The sequence below is a fragment of the Tauraco erythrolophus genome, chromosome 2, assembly GCF_009769465.1.
Source record: "Tauraco erythrolophus isolate bTauEry1 chromosome 2, bTauEry1.pri, whole genome shotgun sequence".
NCBI classification, from domain to species: Eukaryota; Metazoa; Chordata; class Aves; order Musophagiformes; family Musophagidae; genus Tauraco; species Tauraco erythrolophus.
In genome coordinates this window covers 11,009,286-11,034,979 of record NC_141466.1, presented here as the reverse complement: position 1 = coordinate 11,034,979, position 25,694 = coordinate 11,009,286, and the positions used below count along the sequence as shown (strand labels likewise).

General features: G+C 42.2%; 1 protein-coding gene across 1 annotated transcript in view; it reads left to right on the top strand.

Moving 5' to 3' along the window:
- RSPO3 (R-spondin 3) overlaps nucleotides 1–25,694 on the top strand; it is a 61,643-nt gene that overhangs the window by 12,886 nt on the left and 23,063 nt on the right. Inside the window, exons 2-3 of the mRNA XM_086632091.1 lie at nucleotides 22,036–22,227; nucleotides 23,738–23,884. Of these exons, the coding sequence (XP_086488217.1) occupies nucleotides 22,036–22,227; nucleotides 23,738–23,884 (339 nt within the window). The remainder of the gene's footprint in view (nucleotides 1–22,035; nucleotides 22,228–23,737; nucleotides 23,885–25,694) is intronic.

Here is a 25,694-nt window from a genome sequence, read left to right as displayed (position 1 = left end):
ATGGCAGGGCAACTGGCCTCAGTTTAGCACAACTCACAAAATCTGCCTCCTCAGCTGCAGAAGGGATGGGCAGCGGAGTTCATCAGCCGAACTGCAACACATGGCTCTGCTTGCTGTGCTCTATAAGCAATTCCCAGCTTTCGTAATGCCTGATTGTCCTAACTTTCCCTATGCCAAGCCCTTTCTTCGGCACATTTAATTCCTCAAAGCTCTGCACATCTCTATTCTCTCTTGTGACAGCAGTTGAATAATGTCTACAAATGGAAATATCTACTCCTTCTCTTGGCTTGCTGTGGATCCATAACCCCCTCCCCCAATATATTCAGTCTAAGTGGATTTACAGAGTTAGTCTGAGAGTTTGTGAAATAGAAAACCTCTGGTTAACGGCAGAGCCCCAGCACTGCTCTCTCTATAGGCAGGCCAGGGCTTCTTGCTGCTCTTTAAGATGGACTCCCTCCCATGACGTGGGGACAGAGGACATACCACTCCCCGTCCAGTCGTCGGCCTCTTGCTGAGACAGCTATCACGACCAGTAGTTCTTGAAGGTTTTATAATGCTTACAATCTCAAACAAACACCAGATGAAAGCAATTTTGAGTCTAAACCAAGAATGGCCAGGTTTGCATCAGTGATTTATTGGTGAAAGTCATCAGCTCCTATTACCTGTTTCTTGAGCCATCCAGTTCTTTGGCTTCCTGCCATTTCTAGGGCCTGATTCTGTTCTTATTGAAGTTAATGGGTTTGTCACTGATTTCAATAGAAGGCCTTTAACTTTCCAATTTTCTGTCTATAGAGGGTTGACGTGCTTCCAGGTTTCCATCATAGTCTGCAGTTCCCCTCTTCAAGTCAATTGGACATTAACAGATTGCCTGGGCCCACACCTTTGGATACAGGAAAGCTCTAGATCTGATTCAGCTCTCACTCACACACCAGCTTCATACATCAGCGGAGTCTCTCCTGATTTATACTGGCAGGAGAGCGAGGTTCAGCGTTACTTATGCCTGGGTCACTGCCAGCAGAACGCGGACAGAATTCAAGTCACTTGTTATCCCCTTCCCTGCACCTCTCAATCACAGCATATATGTACGTATATATGCAGATATATTAGAATCATCTGGACTCTTTTAAGCTATTCACCATTGAAACTGACTTCAAATTCAAGTTTTAAAGTTGAAATAACAAAGAAGGAAAAAAGAGCCAGAAGGGAGCCAGCTGCAAGGGTATTCACAATTTTCATCAGTCTACAGGACACTCCTAATAATATATTTTACTACTTTGTAGTGAACTTTCTTTGCTTCTGCCATAAATATATTCCCTATGCTGTAAATGAATAGCTTGCAAGCTCAGTGAAGTTAATATAGAAGAATAAATCTTAACTACCTAATGTCAGGTCAGAAATATAAATCTTATCTAATACGCCAGGTCAGAAGGAAAGAATACTTTTAGCTGAAAATAGCAAATACTTTCCAGTACAGAGTAGGAACTTATTTTTCTCTTTAAAAAAATATGCTGCCCCTAATAAGATGAGTTGAACAGTCTCCTTTTAGAATCTCCAAAAGAAAAATAAACACATAGAGCAGAGTTAATTTATAAAATGCTCCAAAGTTTATCTTGGCAGAACAGTTTTAGGCAGCGAGATTTCTCCCTCTCGCACATGCGTTCATACACATACACACACACACTCACACACACGCACGTACATCTCAAAATTAGGACAGGCCCTTACAATAGCAAATACTACAGAAAACTTCTATATCTGGATAAATTCACAGATCTTTATTCAGGCAAAGCTCTCAGTTTCAAATCAACAGAAATTTTTCTAAAGCAAGACAACGATCCTTCATGCCTTTTTGTGTAAGTGTAGACCTGCTATGTCACAGTGGGTGACAGGGAGCCACACAAGTGCCTCCTGTCTCAGGTCCCCTTCCCATGCGCTGGCACTTCTGCCAGCTGTAAAGCAGTAATGCAGCCACCGTCCCCAGCTCCGGCCTGCATGGCGCCCCGCTTTTTGGGCACAGCTGGATAGCCTGGTGGGTGATCTGTCAGCCAGCTGCTGCTGGCACATGAGTCCCTCACTGGAGCCACAGGTTCTCATTGCTACCCATCCTCTTGTTCCTCCTCCACACCTCCTTCACATCCTCTTGCACACAAGGCAATTTCAGAGCCTGTGGAGATGAAGCCAACCAAGCCTCGTGGGCTTAGCTTTATTTTTTTGGATAGTCCGTATGCTTGCAATCATCCTGTGTCAGGGAGCCACAACAACCAGGGAATCCTGCAGGCTTCAGCTCTGACAGCCAAGAGACTGCCCAAGTGCAGGGCACAAGGCAGCCAACAGCCAGCAGCACCGTGCCCTCTGCTGACACCCCCAAAGAGGGTGCAGCTCCTCCGCCTCTTGCCGCAGCCACTGGCCTTTCAGTCAGTTTATTTTCTTCAGGGTCTGGAAAGCAAACAGTTACTTCCCTCAAGATTAGCAAGAATTGAGGCAGTTTTACAGGGCTGAAGCACAACCGGAGGCTGGTGTGCACACAGTTCTCTGGACCATCCTTGCTCAGTGCCACCAAGTTGCAGAACACAGACTCTGACTTTCTAAAACCCCACAGAAGAATGCAACAATGAGTGGGTTCCTTTTCTTTTCTTTTCTTTTCTCTTCTCTTTCCTTTTGGCTGCTGGGAAGTTGCCAGTAATTTCCAGCATTTGGTCTGACAACTGTTCTACTGTAAATATTTAGAAGAATCCATTAGAGATTAAACAAAGTGTAAGTAACTGCTCCTAAGTGATAGCTCTTACTAATGTTTGCAGCAATAGGCGCTTTACAAACGCGTCTGAAAGTCCTACCTCGAGGCTGCTTGTAGGAAAGGGCAAGATAGAAGGCAGCAGCCAGAACACAGTGTAATTTGAGCGTCACTGTGTTATCATTATAAATAATCAGTGCAGAGACAGCATTCTGTAATGTGTGCACCATGCTTGCAAATCTTCTCGACAGCAACGGGTAGAGTGTGCTATCCTGACCAATGTATTTTAAATTGTCTCTATCAGATTGCAAAAGTACTCAGAGCCCCAGTTTGGACTTTTTTGCCTCTGCTTCAAAAATATATATATAAAAAAACCCAAAAAACCCCTCAAAAACTCCAAGCCCACTCCCACCTCACAATGTACCAAGAATCATCATGTGTCACGGAGGAAAAGAAAAGCACCGCTCTGGTGGAATTTCTAACTTTTATTGTGTTCTAAAATTATCCTGACTATACAGTGTCTTAAACGTTCACTATGCAGTGTGAGATTAGTCACAAAGAAGGGATGAACACTAACTGTCTGGGGCTGGCAATGAGATACTGAAGAAGCAGTGCTGACAGCAGTCACTTTCCAGTAGACTCGATTTTGAAGATTAAAAAGGCCACATTTACAACAAACTGAGATGAATGGAGACGTATAAATGCATTTATACTCTAGCCAATGTCTTTGCAGAAAAAATATGTGATATTCTAGGAACACAGTGAACAGCAGGTATATGCATGTGCATACCATGACAGAATTTTCTATCCCAGCAAAGGTTGCTGACACTGATTTTTTTTTTTTTTTTCATTTAAATTACCTTATATATTGTCAGTTTGTGTTGAGTAGAGTTTGCTGGTTCCAATACAGAAGAGGTGAAAAATGGATCCCAAGACTTGGCTCCAGTGTCCACCTGGACCCAGGCCACTCATGATGCTTTCCTTGGGTGGTATGTCTGATATTGAAAAACAATGCATGTAAGCCACAATTTCTAATTTTTTAAGCTGGCAGCCCCCTTCTACTTTCCTATCCCTTACCTTAAAGAAAGTGTCTAGATAGTCTCTAGGAGTTATGTTGTTTGACCTTTCATTTTAGTTCCATAACTGCATCTGACTTTTCAAACTCAGAGTCACCATTTTCTGTATGCGAGTTTAGATCTTTACTGACGAAACCAATAAAAGCCAGCTGGGTAACTGAGAGTGTTCGGTGTGAGCTGCTGAGCAGGAACACGCTGACTTGTCGGATACTCCCATCACTGATCATAGTGGCTTATGGAGTTGCTGAATTCAGTGCCACAGCAAGGAAGAAGGATGAAACTTGTTAAGGTAAATTTTGGTACTGCAGGTTTCCCAGAGAAAAAAAGGGGAAGATAGAATGCTTGTGATTGCCTGAAGCAGGCTTCAGCAAGTTAAACAGAAAGGATGGTGGCAAAAGACATTAACAGCTTCTTCACTAGTTCAGATGTTGGGCTGGTGTCAAGAGCAAAGAGGAAGGTAAAGTCTGCTCCAGCTTCTCCTCTGCACGGTCAACTAGTACTCAGTGCAAATGAAGCAAATGTCTTGTTATCACTGGTTCCCAAGCACAAGACAGACTTGGAGCATTGGCAGTGATGTGCCTGACTCCAGTTGGCGTGGTACATTGTCAAGGTGCTACTGAGGCAGGGCCATCTCTGACATTTGTTGCAGTCAGTAGCCGTCTGCCAGAGAATGACTGCTACAGACTGGGTCTGGCCTCGCATCACAAATCATTCACATCCAAAAACAGGAGACAGAAAGCCATCAAGTCTTCTTTAGGCCTTGGTCTTTCTGAACTTATTTATAGGCTTCCAGGAGCTCTTCTATCACTACAGTCAGTAGCCAGCAGCATGAGAGGGTGAGGGAGCCATGGTGAGCTTCTTGACAGTGGCAAAGATGATGAATGTTGGGTAGGATGTAAGGCAATTTATCACCTTTGGTACCTCCATGTATGCATATATGGGAGCTTCAGCAAGTCAGGCAGAAGAAATGCCCATGCTCTAGAAAAGCTACAGAGGAGCAAACTAGATGGGCTCTTCAAGGAAGAGGAACGTTAGTAAGGAGGGTTTCTAAGCTGGAGAGCTTGGATGGCTGAGCGCAACTGGAGTGGTTCTGCACAAAACTCCCCTAAGTGACTGTATTCATCTTAATAACAATAAGAAGCAGCAACAAGAATGTAACTTTCAAAACCTGTACAAATATCAGTTCATTTTTCATATTAATCCTCTTGACAGGTTTGCAAGAGAGCATTGTCATAATTTTTCAAAAAGTGAGAGGGAGGCAGATAAGTTCTTTTCTAAGACTAGTCAACAGCAGTGATCTCATTTTAAGGCACACAGATCATTCACTTGAAATTTTAGTGAAGTCCAGGTGGTCAGATCTCATTACCTCAAGGAACAAATTTTCTGCTGGATAATTTGGCAGGATTTTGCTGATTTTTACAGGACAGTGACATTTGACCCAAATAAATAATTAGACCATCTCCCATGGCTGCACACATTGAAAGCATAAACACCAACAATTGAACTAGTCATTGGACATAAAATGGCAACTCCCAGGACAGCTCATCCCTAGGCAGAGGCTTAAGATAATTCAAATGGACTGAACCCTAGGAGTGTCTGTTTGCCTCCAATGACTAGAAAGTCTGGTGTCCCAAAGCCCAGAGGATCTCCCTTTCTGTCCATGGAAGAATTAAACCTGGCAAGACCCATGTGGATTCTTGAGGAGCCTGGAGAGCTAGGTCAAACATGGATGTCCAAATCTTCAGTGCCTACAATAAGGGGAAATGAATCCCAGCATGAGTCCTTAAGTGCAGGCACCTTAATTTTTAAAATTGGGCAAAAATCTTTTAGAGGTGCTACAATGTACTTGACAGGGAACTGAACCTCCAGAGCTCTTAATTTCAAGTCTGGAGCCGTGCTTGAATGTTCAAGGAGGATTGCTGGGATGTCATTTCCTCTCAAGTTTGTGATACTGTGGGCCATTTCCATTTATCTTACAACATAATGATCACAATGAAAACAATCATTTCTCAAAATTTACTATTCCATTGCCATATGTTTGGTTACAGCACAAGCACATGCAATCTGAGTGTGAAACTGCTGGTTGAGAATAGAAGCACTTTAGAGCCTCTTAGCCCAAATGTGAATGCATGCCCCGGGTCAGCAGGAGAGGGGATCCAGCTCTACGCCTTCAGAGCAGGAGCTACAGCACAATGGGGATGCATGAAAAGTGTAAAAAGAGAGGCTGTAATAATAAAGGTTTTTTTTTTTTTTCTTTTACTCACAGCCATACTGGCTGAGGGAATATGCTGTTTAAGGTAATGGTGTCTCCAAGTTCTGTACAAGAGCACCTTAAAGACTCTGATATGCTAGTTTGAAGAAACAAAGTGGAATATATGCTGTAGTTCAGAAAAGACAGGATAACTTGGCTTGTTATTCCTTCTGCTTTTCGAAAGAGGAGTATTCCATCCTTTCACTCCATTTTTTCACATGAAACAATATTCCATGGTTACACCCTCTTTAAAATACTAGTTCACTAGTGCTTTCCTAATTTTCTCTAATATAAAGAATAAACAAACTGTGGAACAGACCATATGGTTGAAGAATTTTAGATATATGTTTAGGCTTTCAAAAGTGAAAAGGTACTGTTAATTTTCTTTTGTTTTGCCAGTAATTTCATATGAATGTTAAACTGCATTAGACAAGTGGCTAAGACACAGCAAGAGAAAATTATGTGAAATCAAAAGGATACTTTCTTGAGATTCTCCCCTTCTCTATCCTGCACAAATACATCGTGGTAAAATCAACAAGTCTCCTACCATCTGTTTGCTTACACCGATGCCTCATCCAGCAGATACGCTACATTGAAACCTTATGAGACATAAAAATCCAATTTTGTTCATAAGGCAACAATGTGGAGTTTGTTTTAAGGAAACTGAAGTTTATTTTATTTCTGCAAAACTCCTGTGAAGCAAGTAGTGCTCAAATCACAAAGAAAATATTGGATCATCACCCTTATATTAAAAATACGGCATTTTTATTTGCTTTTATCCATGATTATTTCATTCTCTTTTTTTTTTTAATGTCATCAGAATCAGATTGATGAACATAACACAACTCACTGCGAGTAAGAAAACGATGACATTGCTGATGCTATCTCAAAGGCAAAATGCCAACAAACGACTGGCTTGGCAGCGCGTGCAGCCCCTAGCCAGGGGTACAGCAGCAAGGGATGCCTGAAGGTGCCTGGCAAGAGCTGTAGGACCCGCTCAATGGTTGCTTTCTCAGGCACAACGATTTATGCTCAAACTACAGCACGCTTTTAGAAAGATGTCTGACCTCTTACTTGAAGCATACATGCGACTGAGATTACACAGCCTCCCTGAGATCATTGCAATGATTCAACTATCAAGGCTTTCTGAAATGTCTTGGATAATGCAGTTGAGACTCATTGATGCCCATTTCCAACCATTGATCCGTTGTATCTTTACTTCTAGTAGCAGACAGATTTACAGCATCCAATATTTTAGGGGGAACGCTTAATTACAGACTGACTTTTTTTTCCACCCAGAGAAAGTGGTACTGTTGTAGAGCGTGCCTCAGGCAAGGCTGGTTTTGGAGAAAACACCCCACTAAGTGAGATGCAGTCTTTACTATGTTTTTGGTTTGGATTTTTTTTTTTTTTAATCTCTAAAAGAAGGTATGACCCAGGATTTAGCCTATCTGATCTAAACCCTATTTTGTGCCAGTGCAACCCTTTTGGTGTCAAACTTTCATGGAGCTGTTCTTTGCTTATAAAGTCATAACAGAAGAACTGGAGGAGGTTCTATCACAATGTTACTCCTATGTTGTGACTAAGCAACTGTGTTCCTGATGGAAGTGAAGACCATGAAGACATCTCAGTGCTACTTTCCCTCATGGCTGTGCCCCACCTGCCACCAGCAGCTCTCAGGCATTACGTAGGCAAGACGCTTCAAAGCTTAGAGATCTTCAGAGGAAGGCAATGGCAGTGAGGTGATGCACTGACCCTTCTGAATCCTTAGTACTGAACTATTGCTTCAGCATGAGCTTTGGGATGGCTACACCTCCTCCTTGCAATCTAAAGCAGAATAAGGCTGATAGCAATCATGCTGGGTTTGCTGGTAAGAGCCAGAATTTCAGCCCTAGATGTTCCCCAAATGTCTCAGTTCAGATTGCTTACAGCAGCTATCAAACAGGCAGTGCATTCCGTTTTTTCTCCAAACATGTGTTGTTAAAGAGCTGCTGCAGTCACCTAAGAGAAAGGTAGTATGACCCCTACAGCATTTACTTACATCATGGACCTGCATCTTACTTGATGGTTTTAAAGTGCCTTGAGGACCACAGGGTGAAAGGTCCTGCATGTATTTGGAGTCTTACTGTTACTGCTGCTGTTGCTATTTGATTATGCTGTGTTCTCGAGGGTTTTAAAGAAAGCTTGAAATCACAATACGGTTTGCAATAATTATAGAATCATAGAATCAGAGAATGGTTCGGGTTGGAAGGGACCTTAAAGATCATCTAGTTCCAACCCCCCTGCCATGGGCAGAGAAATCCTCCTCTACACCAGGTTGCCCAAAGCCTCATCTAACCTGGCCTTGAACACTTCCAGAGATGGGGCATCCACAACTTCTCTGGGCAATTATATTTATTCTCTTTTTCACATGTCCATGAAAAACTTTGTGATCGTTCTGCCTGATCGTTGGGCCTCCTTTTCACTTGGCTTCCCTTTGAACACCTCTTTCTGATTTTCTGTGAGAACACCTTTGTTTTACTGTTTTTTTTTTTCCATATGGAGTGTTACATATGATGTTGGTATGGAAAGTATTACATAGTAAACAGCAGATTTAAGCTGAAAAAGATACTTTACAGATTAATGAATGGGCTTTCAGTCTCTCCTTTTATGAGACACCAGTTTGATTCTTACTGAAATCAAGGCAATCTGTTTTCTTTCCTATCAGGATATAGTTCAGTAGCCCCTTACAAAATTATTTAATAATCTCAAAGTTGAAAATCTTTATACTAAAAAAGCGATGAAATTATCATCTGCGTTGGGTGTCCTGCTGAGACACAAAGAAACAGGGCTGCTAACTCCAAGCACCGTAGGAATCTTACTCCCAGATATAACAGCAATGATTTAAAATACATGAACATTAATTTTGAAATGTTAATAATTTAAAGTAGTACCAGAAGGCTTTCCTAAGCCTTTTGATTTCACACAGCTATGATTTTCTCCACAGAATTAGAGAAAAGAATTTGTTTTTTTTTAATCTGTTAAAAAAGGAGAAAAGAATAATGGTTTTGCTCTCTGGAACACCATGAAAACATAGCCATTATGTTGAAAATACTTGATATTTTATTTTTTCTAATACAAAATTACCTAAAAATATTTAAAAGTTAAAAAATGAAAAATAGTTTAAACTTTGAATTAGTTAACAGCTGAGAAGTTCGAGGTATTCTTTTCAAAGTTAGTATGTTAAGAGCTAGGCTTTTGCCTACTTCAGGAAGATATGTGTCTGCTCCAAGCACAAGAGCCTCTATTCAAGAATGTGTCCTTAATTTTAATCAGGTATTTAAGCCTAATTGAAGTCAAGGGGTCTGTAACACATGTGTGAAGGTAACCATATGCTGATGTGCTTTTTCGAATGGGGTGGAATTAAAGCATGGGTTTACGTGGTAGTTGTTCAGGGTTTTTTTTTCCAATTGGGTCTGGGTATGCAGAAAGTAGCGTAAAAGGGATCAACAAACATTAAAGCTTGTTAACTTGGTGCTCAGCATAGAGGACAAAAAGGGCCTTTTATTTCCCTGAAATTTCTGGCCTTTTTTGTTATTTTTCTTCTCCCTGCTGCTCTTTGCTCACGAACCACAGCTCTCATTTGCTGTGGACAATTCCCAAAGGGAACATTCCTCGCTGGAGTAACTTACCCAGCTCTTTTCCCTAATTCACAGCAAGTATAGCACCCCTTGCAGAACGCAGAGCAGATCCTTTGGCTGCAAGCCAGTGCTAACAGCATGTTTTCCAATAATCTAATCTCTTCTGTCACAGAGCAGAAATCAGAAAGTTAAAAGAGCTGACTTCTCGACTTGTCTCAGTCCACCTCTGAAATCTGTGCTTGGAGTGGAAAGGTTGTGCGAGTGGCTACAACAGACTGTTGCCACACGTGCACCCATGACTCAGGAGTTGTGTTCATAACAACCTGATGCATATGAGAGAATCCCGTATAAAACAAGGTTTAATGCAGCGCCAGGAACAGAATCAACCGCACATGAAGGTTTGCATGTGCCAAGAAGTCAGGAATTTCAGCCAAAGCTGAGGACATATTGTAAACATCCATGAATTAAGCACCTCAACACTCCTAAGAGAATGGGTATCATTTCTCTGTTGCAGATGAAGAAAATGAAGCCCAAAGATGACAAGGCCAAAACCTTTAATTTTGGCTCTAGAAGTGAAGCAGCAATCCTTTGATTGGACTCTTAAATAAATAGCTGCATTTTCAGACCTCTGACCATCTGCATCTTCCACAGGCACTCTGAAAGTCAGGTTATGTATGTAGGAATGAAGCAGGAGATTAGTTGCCTCACTGGAGACCCTGGGTTTGAGAAAGTGCTAATATTTTTAGCTTTCCAATGCTAGAAGGGGACCATAAGCAGGCAACTTCACCAACCTTCAAATCCAAGAACCTCTAGCTTTCTCCAAAAGCACTTAATCCAGTGGTGCTGTTAGGGAGGTTTCAAACATAGCGAAAGACAAAGTAACTAGATGTTGAAAGTTCACCTAGTGCTTTTATTTTCTTCCACGCTGTTTGTTTCTTTTGTATCTGTATTGGAGTGTGTATATGTTTGCTTTGGCAGTGGGGAACTGATACCATTGCCATCATTTTTCCTCATTTCTAACATTATGCAGGCTTCCGGTGGTCTACAGATTATAGCTTGACAACTGAGTCCATCAGTCTACCCCAGGACAGAATCTCCTATACGTACAATTTTGCTTGCTGTCACCAGGGGCATGTACTTGCGTGGAACTACCACCTCTCCGTGAGACCACATTGTTTGACTTGCTTCATGCACCTCCATGAGGCCAAGGAGTCAATTAAGAAAGATGTTTTCACACTAGGGCACAGTTCAACCTTTCCTTTCACTTATTCTGTTTTGGCATCTGCTTGTGTCATTTTTTATCACGATTTTTGCTGCAGCAGCCCGGCATTTGGAGTGGTGTTGTTGCGGTCATCTCACATCCAAGCCCTGTCTCATGGCAGCCCAACATGATGCCGCAAGCCACTAGCCACCAGTTGAGCTGCCAAATATTCATCGTATTGGATGCTTTAAAAACAACTGCTGCGATTTCATGCTTTTCTAATATCTAGGGGATGTTTGGTTTTCACTGAAGCCTAACTAATTGTTGGCATAACTTATATTAGTCAATTCTATTTGCAGTAACAGGTTCTATTTCTATCATTTATTCTGCATCAGCTTAACTTAACTATTTTACAGCGTGACAAAACAGAACTGAACAGTCCTCTCTTCCTCATTACTGTAGTTATTAGAAAAACGTTCTTCAACAGAACACTGTTGCAAAGTGCCAAGGATATTTTGCAAGCTGGCTAAGGCATCCGGCACCTGAAAAAGCAGCTCTTTCAGGCTACGAAACAGCAAATGGATCATTTTGTTGTGCAGCAGGCTGGGTAGGAAGAGGCGTCTCACAAATTTGCACTTGCACGTGCAGCGTAAGGTTAAACACGCGCCCTCAGGATGCTGTTGTGATCCAGCCTAAATTATGTGACTCCTACCATTGTCGTTGGTGAAATATTTTAGCAAAAGTGTATTTTTAAGGTCACTTATTCCATTGTGCATAAAAAGTGTCAGATATCACTTTGGACGCGCATCAGCAATAGTAAATAATATATCAGACAAATAAAACAGTCAACTCTAAAAGTTCTAATTCATAGATTAACCCATTAATATTTCCAAACATTTTTATCTTCAGTTTAGGTTGAACTGGTTTTAAAGACACATAAGGCTGGGTTTTTTTCATATTTTTTTGCAGTTGTAGGAAAACACTAAAGTGGATTCAAAACCTTTGATTTTACAGTGCTTACTATAAAATGTTTAGTAACACTCATAACACTAACCTTAAATTTCTTAGATATTTAATTCTTGGGTTTGTATTTAATTATATAACTTTCTTTGTTTTTCTTTACCTAGTATTGTCAATAGGTGGCCTCAGTTTGTTTATTTTTTTACTTTAGAATTTCCTTTTTCTTTTCAATTGAAATTCCATATCTTACCATTCCTTATCACCTTTATGTTGTTACTATTATTATTTCAAATTAAAACCACTCAGAGAATCACTGACAGAACAAAATTTAATTAGAACACGTCACTCTTTCAAAACAGAAATATTTTTTAAAACAGCTTTGACATAATTTTGTCAACATTTTTTTCAAATAACTGAAATTAAGTATTCCCAACAAAGTGGAACAGATTATTTTTTAATATTTTGTGGAATCTTTTATAAAATTTTGCATTTTACAGAAATTTTGAATGAATCTCACTTTTGAAAATCCTTGTGAAATAGCATTCCCCATCATCCCCTATAGGTGTGATCTTTCCAGGCAGACATCAGAGCAGAGCAAAAGGTTCTTAGAGACCTTTAATCAATTAAACCAACTTCCCAGTTGCTGCACATCCTCTCCAGGTCATCCTCAAGAGGCTGGAGCTGCCTGGCAGCTTTCAGCCTTAGGTTGCAAGGGAGGTGGTGGCCATGGGGCTCCTCTTAGCGGGAAGAGTGCGGGTGAAGGTGGGTATGGGGGATCTGGCTTCATCCTGCACTGCCCCAGCAGCCACAAGGGATGTCTTCTACGCTGGTGAGGGCAGCAAGGGGACAAGAAGGCATTTTGGCCTCTGCCTGGACTTCTTCATGCCACTAATGCACCCAACAAGATTGCTGCAGGCCAACTAGCTTTAGAGGGAAAGCTGTGATGGACTGCCTTACTGACCGCTGAGGTCATAACGGCGCTGCCTGCCATTTAACGGCGCGGCTGCCCGGGGCTCGCCGGATCTGTGCAACCACCAGCTGCAACAGTCACCAGCAACCCTGCGCAGTCTGCGGCTTCTGTTTTCCAATACAGCCTGTGCACGAGCTTTCAATTATTTTAACTATCTGGGAAGTTTGATGTGTCAGCGTTATACTGTTAATTGGTTTTGAGATAAAGAACACACTTTTACACATGTTACGTTAAAAAAAAACCCCAAACAAACAACAAGCAGTTTTAATTCATTTTCTCTTGCAATCAACTGAACTGATAGGCATGCAAATCCTTGTAGAAACAGTGGTACACCACCACATAAAAAATGAACTGTATCCCTGCTTAAGCACAAAACAGACCATAGCCTTGATTTCATCACCAGTACCTCAATAACTCAGCTCAAATACTTCCTAGCATGGCTTTAGCTCGCCCGTAAGCTGCCTGCTGCATATCACTGCAGTGATGTTAGATGTATTACAGTTTTGGGGAAGTGAATGGTGCTTGGTGCGAGCACTACATTTCTTTCATGTGGGTCAGCGTGTGAAGCAGTGAAGCCAGTTGGGAGGGGAAGACTCAGACTTCAAAGGGAGGGCAGAGCGCGGAAGGGGTGATGAAACAAGCCCTAACTACGTGCCATTCATAGTTACTTCACGAGAAGAGCCAGGCACACGGAGCTGTTGAACTGAGTCAGTTTCTCAGGAATCAGACGTCTACTTAAATCTCACCCGTCCTATTATTGAATCCAGATCAAAACGGGCCATCCAATCACACTGCCCTCTGAAAATCAGATAATTGTACTCTAAAATATTGACTACCCTAACGTCAACTAACAAATTAGTGAAACCCTCGGCCTTGTATCTTCACAGGAGTTTTGCCATTGACTTTGGTGGGCCAAGACTTCCGTCAGTGAGTCGGAGCTGACTGGTGATGAAGTTTCTCATCTGTTTTCCGTCACAGCTGAATTCGATTTCATATCACACTGCTAAAGCTTTCCACTCAAAAACCTTTGACTTCTTTTTTTTCAGACTGGCATGGGTCCCAGGGGCATGAGGGAAAGGTGGAAACAGTTGAATCATCATTTGCTGAGTGTTGATAGCATATGCATCGCCACACAGCACTACAGCAGAGAAGCGGTCACTAGAGCTACTATTTTAACTATTAATTTAAACTTGGAATTTTGGACAGTATTTTTTGTCACTGGCAGATGGATGGTCCAGTCAGGCTAGAGAATTTACCCTTTTTGTTTTACGAAAATTTGAGATCAGGCTTTCTCCTTCTTACGAATTGTAGAAAATAATTTTTAGAGACCTTCTAGCACTATGATACTCCTTAGTATCTCTACTGTAGGTTCAAATCTTGATGTGAGACTTGAATTTAAAGAGGCAGGTTCCACTTCAATGTTTGCAGGCATCAGTCCAGAAGAGTTCCACTGCAAACAACATGCTTCAGGGCTTTTAGTTAGCTTCAGTATGGTATGAATTTAATCATTACACAGAAAAAATTATTTCATTCAGTACAAACTTTTGATCAGTTCCACTTAGGAAAATACAGAAAATTGAGAGGATATTAAGTAATTGACCAAAGGCACATCTGAGCAACGCCAAGGCAGTGGGCTGGCTTGCTGTCTGGCTTATTAGTTTTTTAACGCTGTAAACATGGTAGTACAAAATCATAACTTTGACATGGGATTACAGGCTTTTGCTGTCTAAACCCTTCTCCCTAGTCCCCAGCATGGAAAGTAAAATCTGTTACATCCTGCTGTTCTTTCTGTGGTTTCTGAAACAAAACTTTGAGAGAAAAACTCTGGTCTCAAAAGACCCTGTGGGAAACAAGAAACTTGCAAATGCTACTGTAGTTGTGTAATGTTGACGGTACGAGCTGAGTGATCCTTCTACAGCTTGGAAGTACATGAGCATCTGTGTAATATGCAACAATAAAAGTCTCCGATATGTTAAAGGAACAAAACAGCAGAAGGAAACAGGGGGAGAGGCTCTGCTGCCAGCAGGACAACCTGAGCACCAACAAGCTTTGTTAGAAACACAAAAACAGTAGATGAAATGCTAGCATCAAGGAGAAAATCAAGCAGAAAGGTTGCATATTTCAAAGAACAAGCATGTGCAATATACTGCTGTGCTTTTTCACTTGGTAGAAGTATGCATCTTGTTGGGAAGAGATTGGGGAGTCATGGGAGCCACGGTGACATTGACAACTTCGGGTTTAGTGTTCTGTGTGCATACAAACAGTGTAAAAACTACTGGGGATCTTCATGATGGCATCTTGCAAGATTCGAGTATTAAAATACTGTCTAAATATATGTGCATCAAATATAATCTCTTTCCAAAACTCATGCCTCCTTTTTTCGTCTCAGTACAGAAGCTTCATTTGAAAGTAGCTAAGTCTGACAAGTGTCATAACATGTTGGTTATAAAACTATTAGGTTATACAACTATTAGGTTACTACTCTTTATAGATCCCATACTTTCCCTTCTATAACAGATGATCTTATCTAGACAATAAGGAGAAGACAATGTAATTCAGTTTTCCATTTTTAGAGAAGATTCATAATGTATAGTCTGGAAGGCTGGGTGTTTGGAAACAACTACAGCTGACTCTAAAAGTAATTTCTGTAGTTGCTCATAGGCTTTAGAACTTGATATGAGAAGGCACTGCATGACCTGGCCTTACCTTTACCATCACTACCAGGGTGCTTAAGGCAACATGCCTCAGGGATCCTCTTTGATTCCTATACTGGTTAAACTTCCTGGATCCCTGACTTTTGGCGGTGCTCTGTAGTACGTGGGAAAAAAAAAGTCAATTTCCCTTCTCTCTCCATGAAAAGAATTTTTCAGTTTATTTACAAAACTCTCTGGAATGAGAAGGAGTCATTTGTGGTTGCTGTGGCTGATTTCTATTGTGCTGAAGATGCTAGGAGACTGCATAAAATTCTGCACTCCTGGTGAGAATTTTCAGCCTGTTGATGCTCTTTCTAACCAAATTCAGGGGAAATGTGTTCTGGCAACCAGTATACTTAATTTTCAGGAGTACTTTGCCAGATATGTGTTTTAGAATGATGAGGTATTCCCCAGTGAGATCTTGGCCATTTGGGCTGGGGGCCTCCTTGCTCGTAGACACCACTACAAAACAGTTACAGATACTCCCCGAGACTGTGGGACAGTCCCATACTCATGTTTCTGTTGCTCTTTAGAACTGTTGACACTTGGTGAACAAAATAGGTTGGTTTTGTTTCCCTCAGATGGGAAGTGCCTCCTGAGGAGGAAAATATTCTGTCAAGTCAGGCAGATACTTGAGGAAATTTTTTTCAATCCTTATGGGATCTTTTTCCTTCAAAACACAGGAGGACACTGAAGGATCTTCTTTGTTATGTATTTTGTACCAGAGAAGGCAGCAATGCTCTGAAGTAAAACTGAAGTCAGGCAAATCTCTGGAGGAGTTACCATTCCGTTAGAAAGAAATCTTAAAATATTTGTGAATCACAAATCACAAAGAGAAACACAAGACGTTAAGCCTTTAACAGGACTTTTAGACTGATTTTTCTCTTTGCTCCTTTTGTAGCTGCCTCTCCTTTCAAAGCCACCTCAGACTCCTGTAGATCAAGGGGAGGTTGGATGGAGAGTCCACATCCCTCAGCTATTACCACTGGTTCGGTTGCATCCCAGAAAACTTACGGCCAATCCAATGTAGCAATTGCCATGTACGGGTCTATCTTCCATGCAGAGCCCAGCTGCAACCTCATCACAACACATCAAGTCTCTTGCCTCCCTGCAGGTGATTTAAGCAATCAAGCAGAGCTTAGCCTGCAAGATGGAGCTCAGGTTTCATCTTGGCCCAGGCTGGCAATATATTTAGCAGTGATAATACAAACTTATCAAACCCACGTGTACTTGCTCTCTCAGCGCTGTCCCGCCACTCCTGGGCTTTCTCCTTGCTCCACACTGCATGTTGCCTACATGTTGGTTCAGTGGTTTTGCCCCACCATTGTCCGTTCCGCTGTCTAACGCATTTCCACACAGAGAAACGTTGTCCAAGAAAGAGTCTGAGGAAATACGCTGTGGTTTGCAAACCAAATTCCTTAATGACTTTCTCATTAGAAGAGCTCACTGCCAAACGCTGTTTGCGTTTGCCTAAAGGACGGTCCGCACGATTAAGAGTAGCTCTGCTTTGCATGAAGAATTGTTTTCAGGCCACTGCCACAGGCAGCTGCTTCTTACTAGGCAAGAGAGAGAGAAATGAACACCAGTGAATGTACGGAGTGACCGAATGACACAGGAGCCCATGGGACATCCTGTTCCACGTCGCCCCCCCCACCACCAGGGCTAGTGCCCGTGTGGATGCTGCATGGTGGATAAAGCTGAGGCAGGGCCTGGGTCTCCTGGCGAGGGGCAGTCCAACCAGGGAGGCTAAATTCCAGAGCAGCTCTGCTGTGAAAATATTTCCTGTGAGAACGTGCAAGCCTGAGAAACCAGGAGTAACAGCAGATGTCTAGCAGCGATGGATTTCATTTGTCTAGCACATCCATTTCAAGAGCGAGCCTCTAAATGGACACCTTGTCGTTGAAGATTGGTGATGAGACAGTGCACCTCAGCTGCAGCAAATGGGCAAAGAATATTCTTCTACCCCAAGCTTTTCCCCTGGCTGTCAGAACATATGCCCACCTGGATTCGTCCTGCATTTTCTTATTTTCTTTTTTTTTTGATCTCATAAATTTTTATCTCTATATGAAGTAAAACTGATAGAAAAATTTCATTGCAAAGATCTTAGAATTTATTTGCTGCATGTCGTCAAAATCGCCTATTGCCTCATCCTTGAAAGTTCAGATTCAAATTCAGCTCCTTGTCTCTAACTTTCTATTTTTAACAAAGACACCATAACTCATTGTTTCCAGAGCAGGGCTTTGGAAAATATTCTGAGAAAGGAAAATCCCCAGTGATTTCATTTGCTAATGAGGCTTAAAACTAATAACTGGACAAACAGCTGGCACAAAAAAAAAGGCCTCAAAGCCAAAAAAGGGTTAAAGCCAGGCAGAGAAAGAGACTAGTTCAAAATTAACTTAGTGTCTTGTCTGATCTCCAGTATTTAGGTTTTATAAAAAGAAAAACAGAGGGATGGATTCTAAACCTAAAGACAATCAAGAGCCTGCACATACATACTTTGTACATGGTGAGTCAGCAGGCCTGGCACTTTCATAAGAGATGGGGAAGAACTCATCTGTGGGTCTCTGTGCTCCCACCACTCGCTTTTCCCATTGCCGTGCTGTATTTTCCCTCCTTGAGAGACTATGATTTGATTGTGCTCAAAGAGTGTTTGAATACAAGAGGCCAGACCGCTTGATGGCTGGTAGGGTCATCTCTAAAGGCAGACACTGCTCTAATGGCCCATGCATAGAATACTTAATCCCCACTGAGGGTTTTGAAGAATTTTTTATATTTCATTTTATTTGTCTTTATAATGGAGCAGGTTGCACCAAAGACCGAGTGGTTACAAGTGAGAGAATTTTTTGGACCTAACTGCAGTGGTAAAGCCCAGACCTCCTGGTTCTGCAGCCAGTGCCCAACCCATGAGGCCATAGCCCCTGCCCCTCTGCCAAGAGGCTGGACCTTTCTTTGTCTTTCTTACCACATCTGAAACTTGTGGCTAACAGGAGTTGGCTGTGGTGTCCGTGTGCTTTTTCACCTGTAGACTTCAAAGCATTTCTTAAATGGATATACATTACTTTTACCCAATTCTACTGTTGACCTAAATATAGAAATTTGAAGCAATGCTTACACCAGGTGTACCGTGGCTGGATTTCACCAGATGAGGTTTATGTTCCCAGCTTGTTGTGGCACATCACTTCAACTCTGAGTTGAGACACTCACAGTGTCTGATACAGGGAAAAAAATGGGTAAAATTTCTGGTTGCGTCCTCGTGGTTACGGTGTGCAGTTGCTGAAGTGCTTGGGATCTGCAGGCACTAGCACCTTGCTGCAACGATAGAGGCATAGTAAGGATCAGTTCTGTATCCAGCAGGGATAAGTTCCCTCCCTGCGGCAGAAAGATGTTTCAGAGCCTGAGTTTGCCCCGCTTCCTTCTGGAATCCCTTGGACCCCACTTGGCCTCCGCAGGAGGGGAAGGACCGGCCCCCACATTGCAAGGATCAGGCAGATGCCTGGATCTGAACTGGTGAGGGAGGAGGCTGAGAGGTAACGAGAATGAGATCTTCAGCTGGAGCTTGGAGATGTCTTATTTCAAACACGCTGTCTCATCTTCTAGACACAAATATTTTTCCTTCATCATTTATTTTCTCCCAGGTTCCATGACAAAGCCCAGTGCTGTGCTTTCAAACAGTACCAATTTCAGGAGCACTTGGCTGTCCCTGCTTTGCTTTTTGCCTAAGCCAGAATAAGGGTCTACCCAGCATTCAGAGCAAGCGCAATGAGAGGCAGTTTCATTACACAGATACAAGGCTCAAAGAAATGCCAGGCACAATACCAGACAATCAAATAAAGATCTCTTTAATAGCTTTTAAGAGAAAAAAATGTCTCTCTTAATTTAAAATGTCAATTTTTACTTTTCAATGAGGCTTTTGCTCTATGTGTTTCCAAGAACAGGAGCTTGTTTTGCTTCACACGTTGAGTTATAACATGGCATGAAATCAACCCTTAAATGGAGCTTGATTTACATATTTTAATTTATTCCTTGCTCCGTAATACTAACAATATGATTCTCCATTTGGAACTGCAGGCTTTCTTTTTTGTCACGTTATTTCTATGAGATGTTTCTGGGATGCATTAAAGGAGGTAGAAATTGTGAAAATGGCTAGGAGAACATTTTATTTTATACTTACTACTTCTGGAGTTAAAGGGAAGATGGAAATTGGCCATGTAATGGATCTTAGCTATAGAGAATTATCATATTTTGGTAATAAAGTATTGCCTGTCTCAAGGGCTCACACACCGCTTGACCTCAGAGCAGTTGCACGTAATGTTTTCTCTGTCAAGAGAATCTGTTCATAATGACGTGTCACAGGTGCTCACACATAATATGTTTCCTGTCAAAAGTGATCATCCATATTTCATATAGCAGCTTCAATGACAAGTATTTTGTGTTCACTTGCTTTTTCTTCCCTCTGTCAGGCTTCATGAAGGAAAGCCATGGATAGTTTTTAAATAATGTCAACTTCTTAGATCACGTTACTGTGTGTGCCTTTGAAAGTAGCTTCCTAGAAGAGCCACAAGATAGAGGAGAGAGAGAGACAAGGACATTTTCATTTTCTCAACTTTAAAAAGAAAGCCAATTTTTCAGGCCTTTAATTTCAAAATCAACATACTCTCTGTCTTTGGAATCGCCTCAGGAAAAAAAAAAGCTATACTTATTGAGCACTCAGTATTTTGAGAGTCTAGTGAAAGCAAGTCTGATAACTGAATTGGGGCTGCAGCTTCTCACTATGCAGAATGCCATTTATTCTCGTAGTACTGGTGTGTCCTGGTGGTAAAAATGCTTTCCTCTAGGTTGTGCTACAAAGTGAATGCCTTGGGGGGCACAGAGAATTGGGTTCTTATATTCTCATTGAAATTGTTTGTCCGCAGCAGGGTCAAAGTTTGCTCTTCTGCTGCGTGTTCAGCCCTACTGAGAGACATAACCCTCATTCCTCATTCTATTAATGAAAGAGGAAAAGTGAACTTGAACTCCCTTTGAGGTTTCTCAGATTGCGGGACTGGTCATCGAAACCTCAGAGCACAGAGGAGTGCTTTTCTCGTTCATGGGCCACGTCTTTTCTGCCAAAACTGTGTGTGAACAAAGTACAGAGGTATTCCTGAACTTCTCTGCCGTCAGGCAAAATCCCACGAGCTAGCAGACAGTGGTGGCTTTCAACCTGTAAGCCATGGATCCATATGGGCTTCTGGTCTGCCTCCAAGGGATCCACAGAAGGAAGCTGACAAAAGCAAGTTCATTGCGTATGGAAGATATTTAGCAGGGTCTGCAGATAAAAAAAAAATCAAACCACTAAAATGGGAGATCAAAGTGTGGCACGTGCGTGTTTATAAAATTATCACTGGCCTGAGGAGAAGGCAGAACTGGAAGTCAATGGTATTTACAAATAGGATTTACAAATGTAAATGAGGACTGGATTTCTCTTACATATGAAAAATAACCAGATGTCTCAGGTTGAGAGATGAAAGCTTACACTTAAAAAAATGCCTGGCTGAGTTTTTCACACAAGACAAGGCCAGAAAAGAGAGGACACAGGGTCTGAAGCTATTTGATGCTTAAGTATTCTTATTTAAGAATGAAACCAAGAAGGAATTAAAAGTAGGTAACAACTTCTAAAGTAGAGGAAGATGCAAAATATTTTTCTCTACCACTGAGAAATAATATACTGATTAATGTCTGCTACTGAAAAGATAGTCTGCAATAGCATCCTCTTTTCTGCTACCCTCAACACCTAAAGAAGAACTGATTAGTCTTAAGCAGTGAGTGTACTAAGTTTTCCTTTCCTTGTCTGAAGAATTAGAACAATTCAATTGAAAGACAAATATAATCCTACCTGTGCTCCATGCTGGGACTGGAGCAGGGTAAATGCCACAGTTAAGTCTGAACATCAGGTTGTAATTGCTAGAGATTAAAAACATGCCAGAGACAACATTCCAGGGAAAGAAGGAGGGTGAGAAGGATAGCTCTCCTGTGTCTTTTTATTAAGGCAAATTAGCATCAGATCTTACAAGGGCATATTCCTACACAGCAGAACTCAATCGAATGGCATTTAGTCAATGAAAGAAATTATACAGTAGGTTGATTTTTAATCATCCAGCTAGGAAAAGCAAAGATAAGGGAACATGTATTTATCTACTGAGCCAAATGCATACAAGGCAGAAAAGCCACCGAAAATAACTAAAAGAAAAATAACTGTTTTCTAGGATGCTGCTGTTCCTTAAAATCTATTTCAAATATAATTTGCTGTTAGCTGTTAGCCGTTTCTGCAAGATGTGAGCACATCAGCTGAGCCTCTCATTTTTATGCAGATAAAACAATAGCCGAAATGAAACTTCATGTCATAAGAGACACAAGAAAAAATGAAGTCATCTTTAACAGCTGTCAGAGAGGTGGATGGTCCACCCTTCCAAGTACAGAGGAACCATTATTTCATGGTCTTGTCTAATATCTTGTTCTCTCACTGTTTGCTCTTTTTTTAATGCTTGTCTTCTCAGTGCATCCTAACGTGAGCCAGGGTTGCCAAGGAGGGTGTGCTACATGTTCTGACTACAACGGATGCCTGTCCTGTAAGCCCAGGCTCTTTTTTGTTCTGGAGAGGATTGGCATGAAACAGATTGGAGTATGTCTCTCCTCGTGTCCAAGCGGATACTATGGGACACGGTATCCCGACATTAATAAGTGTGCAAGTAAGTGCTGGGGAAAGGGGAAGCGCATGGATTTGTTTGTTCTCTTTCAAATGCTGTGTTCCCTTAGGAGTCAAGTTGGCAGAGAAGCAGATTGACAGGCCGGCAGAGAAGCAGATGGACAGGCCGTGTCTTTATTTGTTCAGTCGTTTTATAGTAGTGAAGCAAACATTAACCCCAGCAAGAAGTTAAGGTGAAAGATCATAAAACAGCCTAAAGCTCAGGGATCCCAGCTCTGCATGAATGACCTGCCTAGCATCTGGGTGATGGTGTCCTCCTCCATGTCCCCACACGAAAGCGAAGGGCTGGTGGGCACCAGGCACTGCCCTCCGGCAGCAAGAGGGAGCGGTGGCAGCTCTTAAGAGTGAGCGGGGGCTGAGGGATGCTGGGTCTTGGTGGCTGGAGCCCTTTAACCCACCGCCCTTACCCTCCTGTCCCCTGAGGCAAGGAGAGAAGATGGCAGGTGGCACTCTTTGGAGATGTGGCTTGCCCTGGTCTCTTTATAGCTTGTCTCACATCCAGTACAGTCCGCTAAACGCCAGTAGTAGCTGGCCGGGTTTAAGCCTGATTGGGGAAAGTTACCAATTCACGTTGCCTCCGGGCTTGGAGACAAAGAACTCAACTCTGTTCTTTACCATTCAGGCAACATTTTGACCCCACTATGTATTTTGAACCATAAATGCACTGGAAAAGATTGCAATGTCCTCCCCACTCCTTTTTATGTTGTTGAATTCACTGTTTTTAATCCCACAGGTGATATAAAAACGTAAGAGTGACAGCCAAGCAACTCTCCCAGTTTTTGCCTGGTAATAAAAGTTATTTAATGAATGGACCCCAGAGTAAAGTCTTACAGAGTAACTTGACCCTGTAAAGATTTGCTTACTTTTTAGTGGCCTTGCATATCAGACATGAGCTTTATCATACAAAAGTTTTTATCTATTTATTTTTGAAAAATCTAAGACTTGGGAAATATAGCACTAAAGCCAATTTGGGTAGTCAGAGAATATATGAAATATACAGGACATCTGATCGAACATCAGGGAGTCATTTAAAAAAAGACAAAGATGTTGATGAAAAACAGTCTTAAGCAGATTATAAATTCTGGCATATTTTTATTTCTCCTAGATGAATGGAGACAGATAGCGTGGAACTGGCCCAGTACCTGCGCCCTGAGATGTTAATTATTATCTGTTCTATGCCTGTGTAAGGCAGAAGCAGTATGTTGCAATTCTGCTGTGCTGTGCTCTGTCTTCAGTTTGCATAGGTCTGCGATAAGACAAGCAGTGAGAGGTCATTCAGCATCAGGCCATCCTTATTAACTGCTCACTCATGCCAAGGTCACTGGTGGCTGGCCTTGTTTGTGTAAAGGCCACAAAGATGATCTAAATATAATTTGCTTCCTTTGAAGACTGTTTAACATTGCTAGAGTCGTGTGATTCTGGTACATGTGAGCGAGCCCGTGACGTTTCGTGGCAAAGAGCAACAATATTGTTGTTTACTGTTTGCATTTCAGAATGTAAAGCTGACTGTGATACCTGCTTCACCAGAAACTTCTGCACAAAGTGTAAAAGTGGGTTTTACTTATACAGTGGAAAGTGCCTTGAAAAGTGCCCTGAAGGGCTGGAAGCCAACAATCACACGATGGAGTGCACTAGCATCGGTAAGTCTGGTCCCCCTGCATCCCGCCCAGTTTTCTCACAGGGAATGGGGGAGCTAAGAGGGCCATGAAGGCCATGAGTGTCAGGATCAGTTACAACATCAGGAAAGTGCAACTTAAAACGGAAACATTCTACATCACCAGATGTATGCCCCAGCACAACACGACCCACTCCAGGCCATTCCCAAGCCTGCTTCATCTCAGAAGGCACGCTCGGCTCTGTCCCACAAGCATAGCCTTGACGCTAATCATAGAATCACAGAATGGTTTGGGTTGGAAGGGATCTCAAAGATCATCTAGTTCCAACCCCCCCTGCCATGGGCAGGGACACCATGGGCGATTCTGCCTCGGGAGGCATGGCCGGCTCCACTGCGCCTGTCTGCTCTGCCCTCAGGGTGAACGACACCCAACTTTTACTCGCTCTGTTATGGTCTGTTATGGTGTTACGCAGCGCTGCTAACATCAAAGGTTCAAAACTCCTGAGCCATGCCCCGCGTCTGGTTGAAAGATTAAAATGCTAACTGCTTTGCTTTACCTCCCTTGTGCTGCCTGAGCCTTCGAAGCATGCCTGCGCCAGCATTTTGAAGCTTACCTTCACAAAGGTGAAGGCTGGAAGCTAAAACGTTCAGGAAAGAAAACCAAAAAACCTCAAAATTACCAAAATATGTGCATAATCACCTGAGTCCAGACACTGAGGATTAAAATCAAACACAAACAGCGTGGCACTGTCGCTGAAGGAACGAGATTGGTGACACCGGTCCTGTGGCTCACCGGCTGCGGAGAAGAGACCCGCTTTTGTACCTCTGCAACCTCTGGCTCACAGGCTCCAATTATTCACACCGGGGCGATTTTGGAGGTCACCACACCTAACGGTCTGCTCCATCCCTCTGCCACCCCTCCGGCTGAAAGCAGAACGAGCGACATATTTGCCTCCGGGCTGCTGCAGTTGACATCGCCGAAGCTTATTTTAGTACGCTGGCTGTGAATTGTGGTGGCTGAGGGCTGCGAACTGCGGTGGGAGTGGTAACCTCTTCAGCCACCAGCAACCAGGGAGCACTTAGGCGCAGTCTGGCCATGATGGAAATCTCCTCCCCCACAGGATCATGCACATGGCTCTCCCCGGCATCGTGTGTTTTGGAGGGGAAGCAATGCAGGAACAAAAATAATGTACAGTAGTTTGGCTTTTTCCTTCTCAACTATATATTAGTTCAGGTGGTAGTGACAGTTTTATTTTCAAGCAAAGACTTTCATCTTCGAAAGTAATTAAAGGGATTGTTTTTGTTTCTTGATGCCTGTTTCCAAGTGCTGTAGACTTAGCTGCTTTAACAATGAGTCAGTCTCAACTAGGAAAAGCCATTTAAAGCTACGGAGGAAAAACAGAACCTTTTTATGCACGTGAAGGCCAATTATTTTAACAGGAGAGCTCCAGTGTAATGTGAAAAACAAAATGACCCACATGACAATTCACTGGAGGAGGGCTCAAAGATTGCCTGAGGTCAGTTATATTTTTAGGTTTTGAAAAAATTGAAAGTCAATTCTGGAGCTGGAAAAATGTTGACTTACAAATTCCTCCTTACAGAGGGGTTGGAAGTCTTTCCTTCTTTAGTGACAGTTTATAGTCCTAAGAACACATGTGAACGTAAAGTAAATATAAATGTTTACTATCTTTTATCAAGAGAAGGATACTGAGGAGATGGCATAAAAGAAGAATAGGCATTAAGAGCATGTTGTTAAGCTTCCAATTTTTCTCTCATTTTTGCTTACACTGTTAGGACAAGTGTCCACCTGCACACCTTTGAGTTCCCAATAGTAC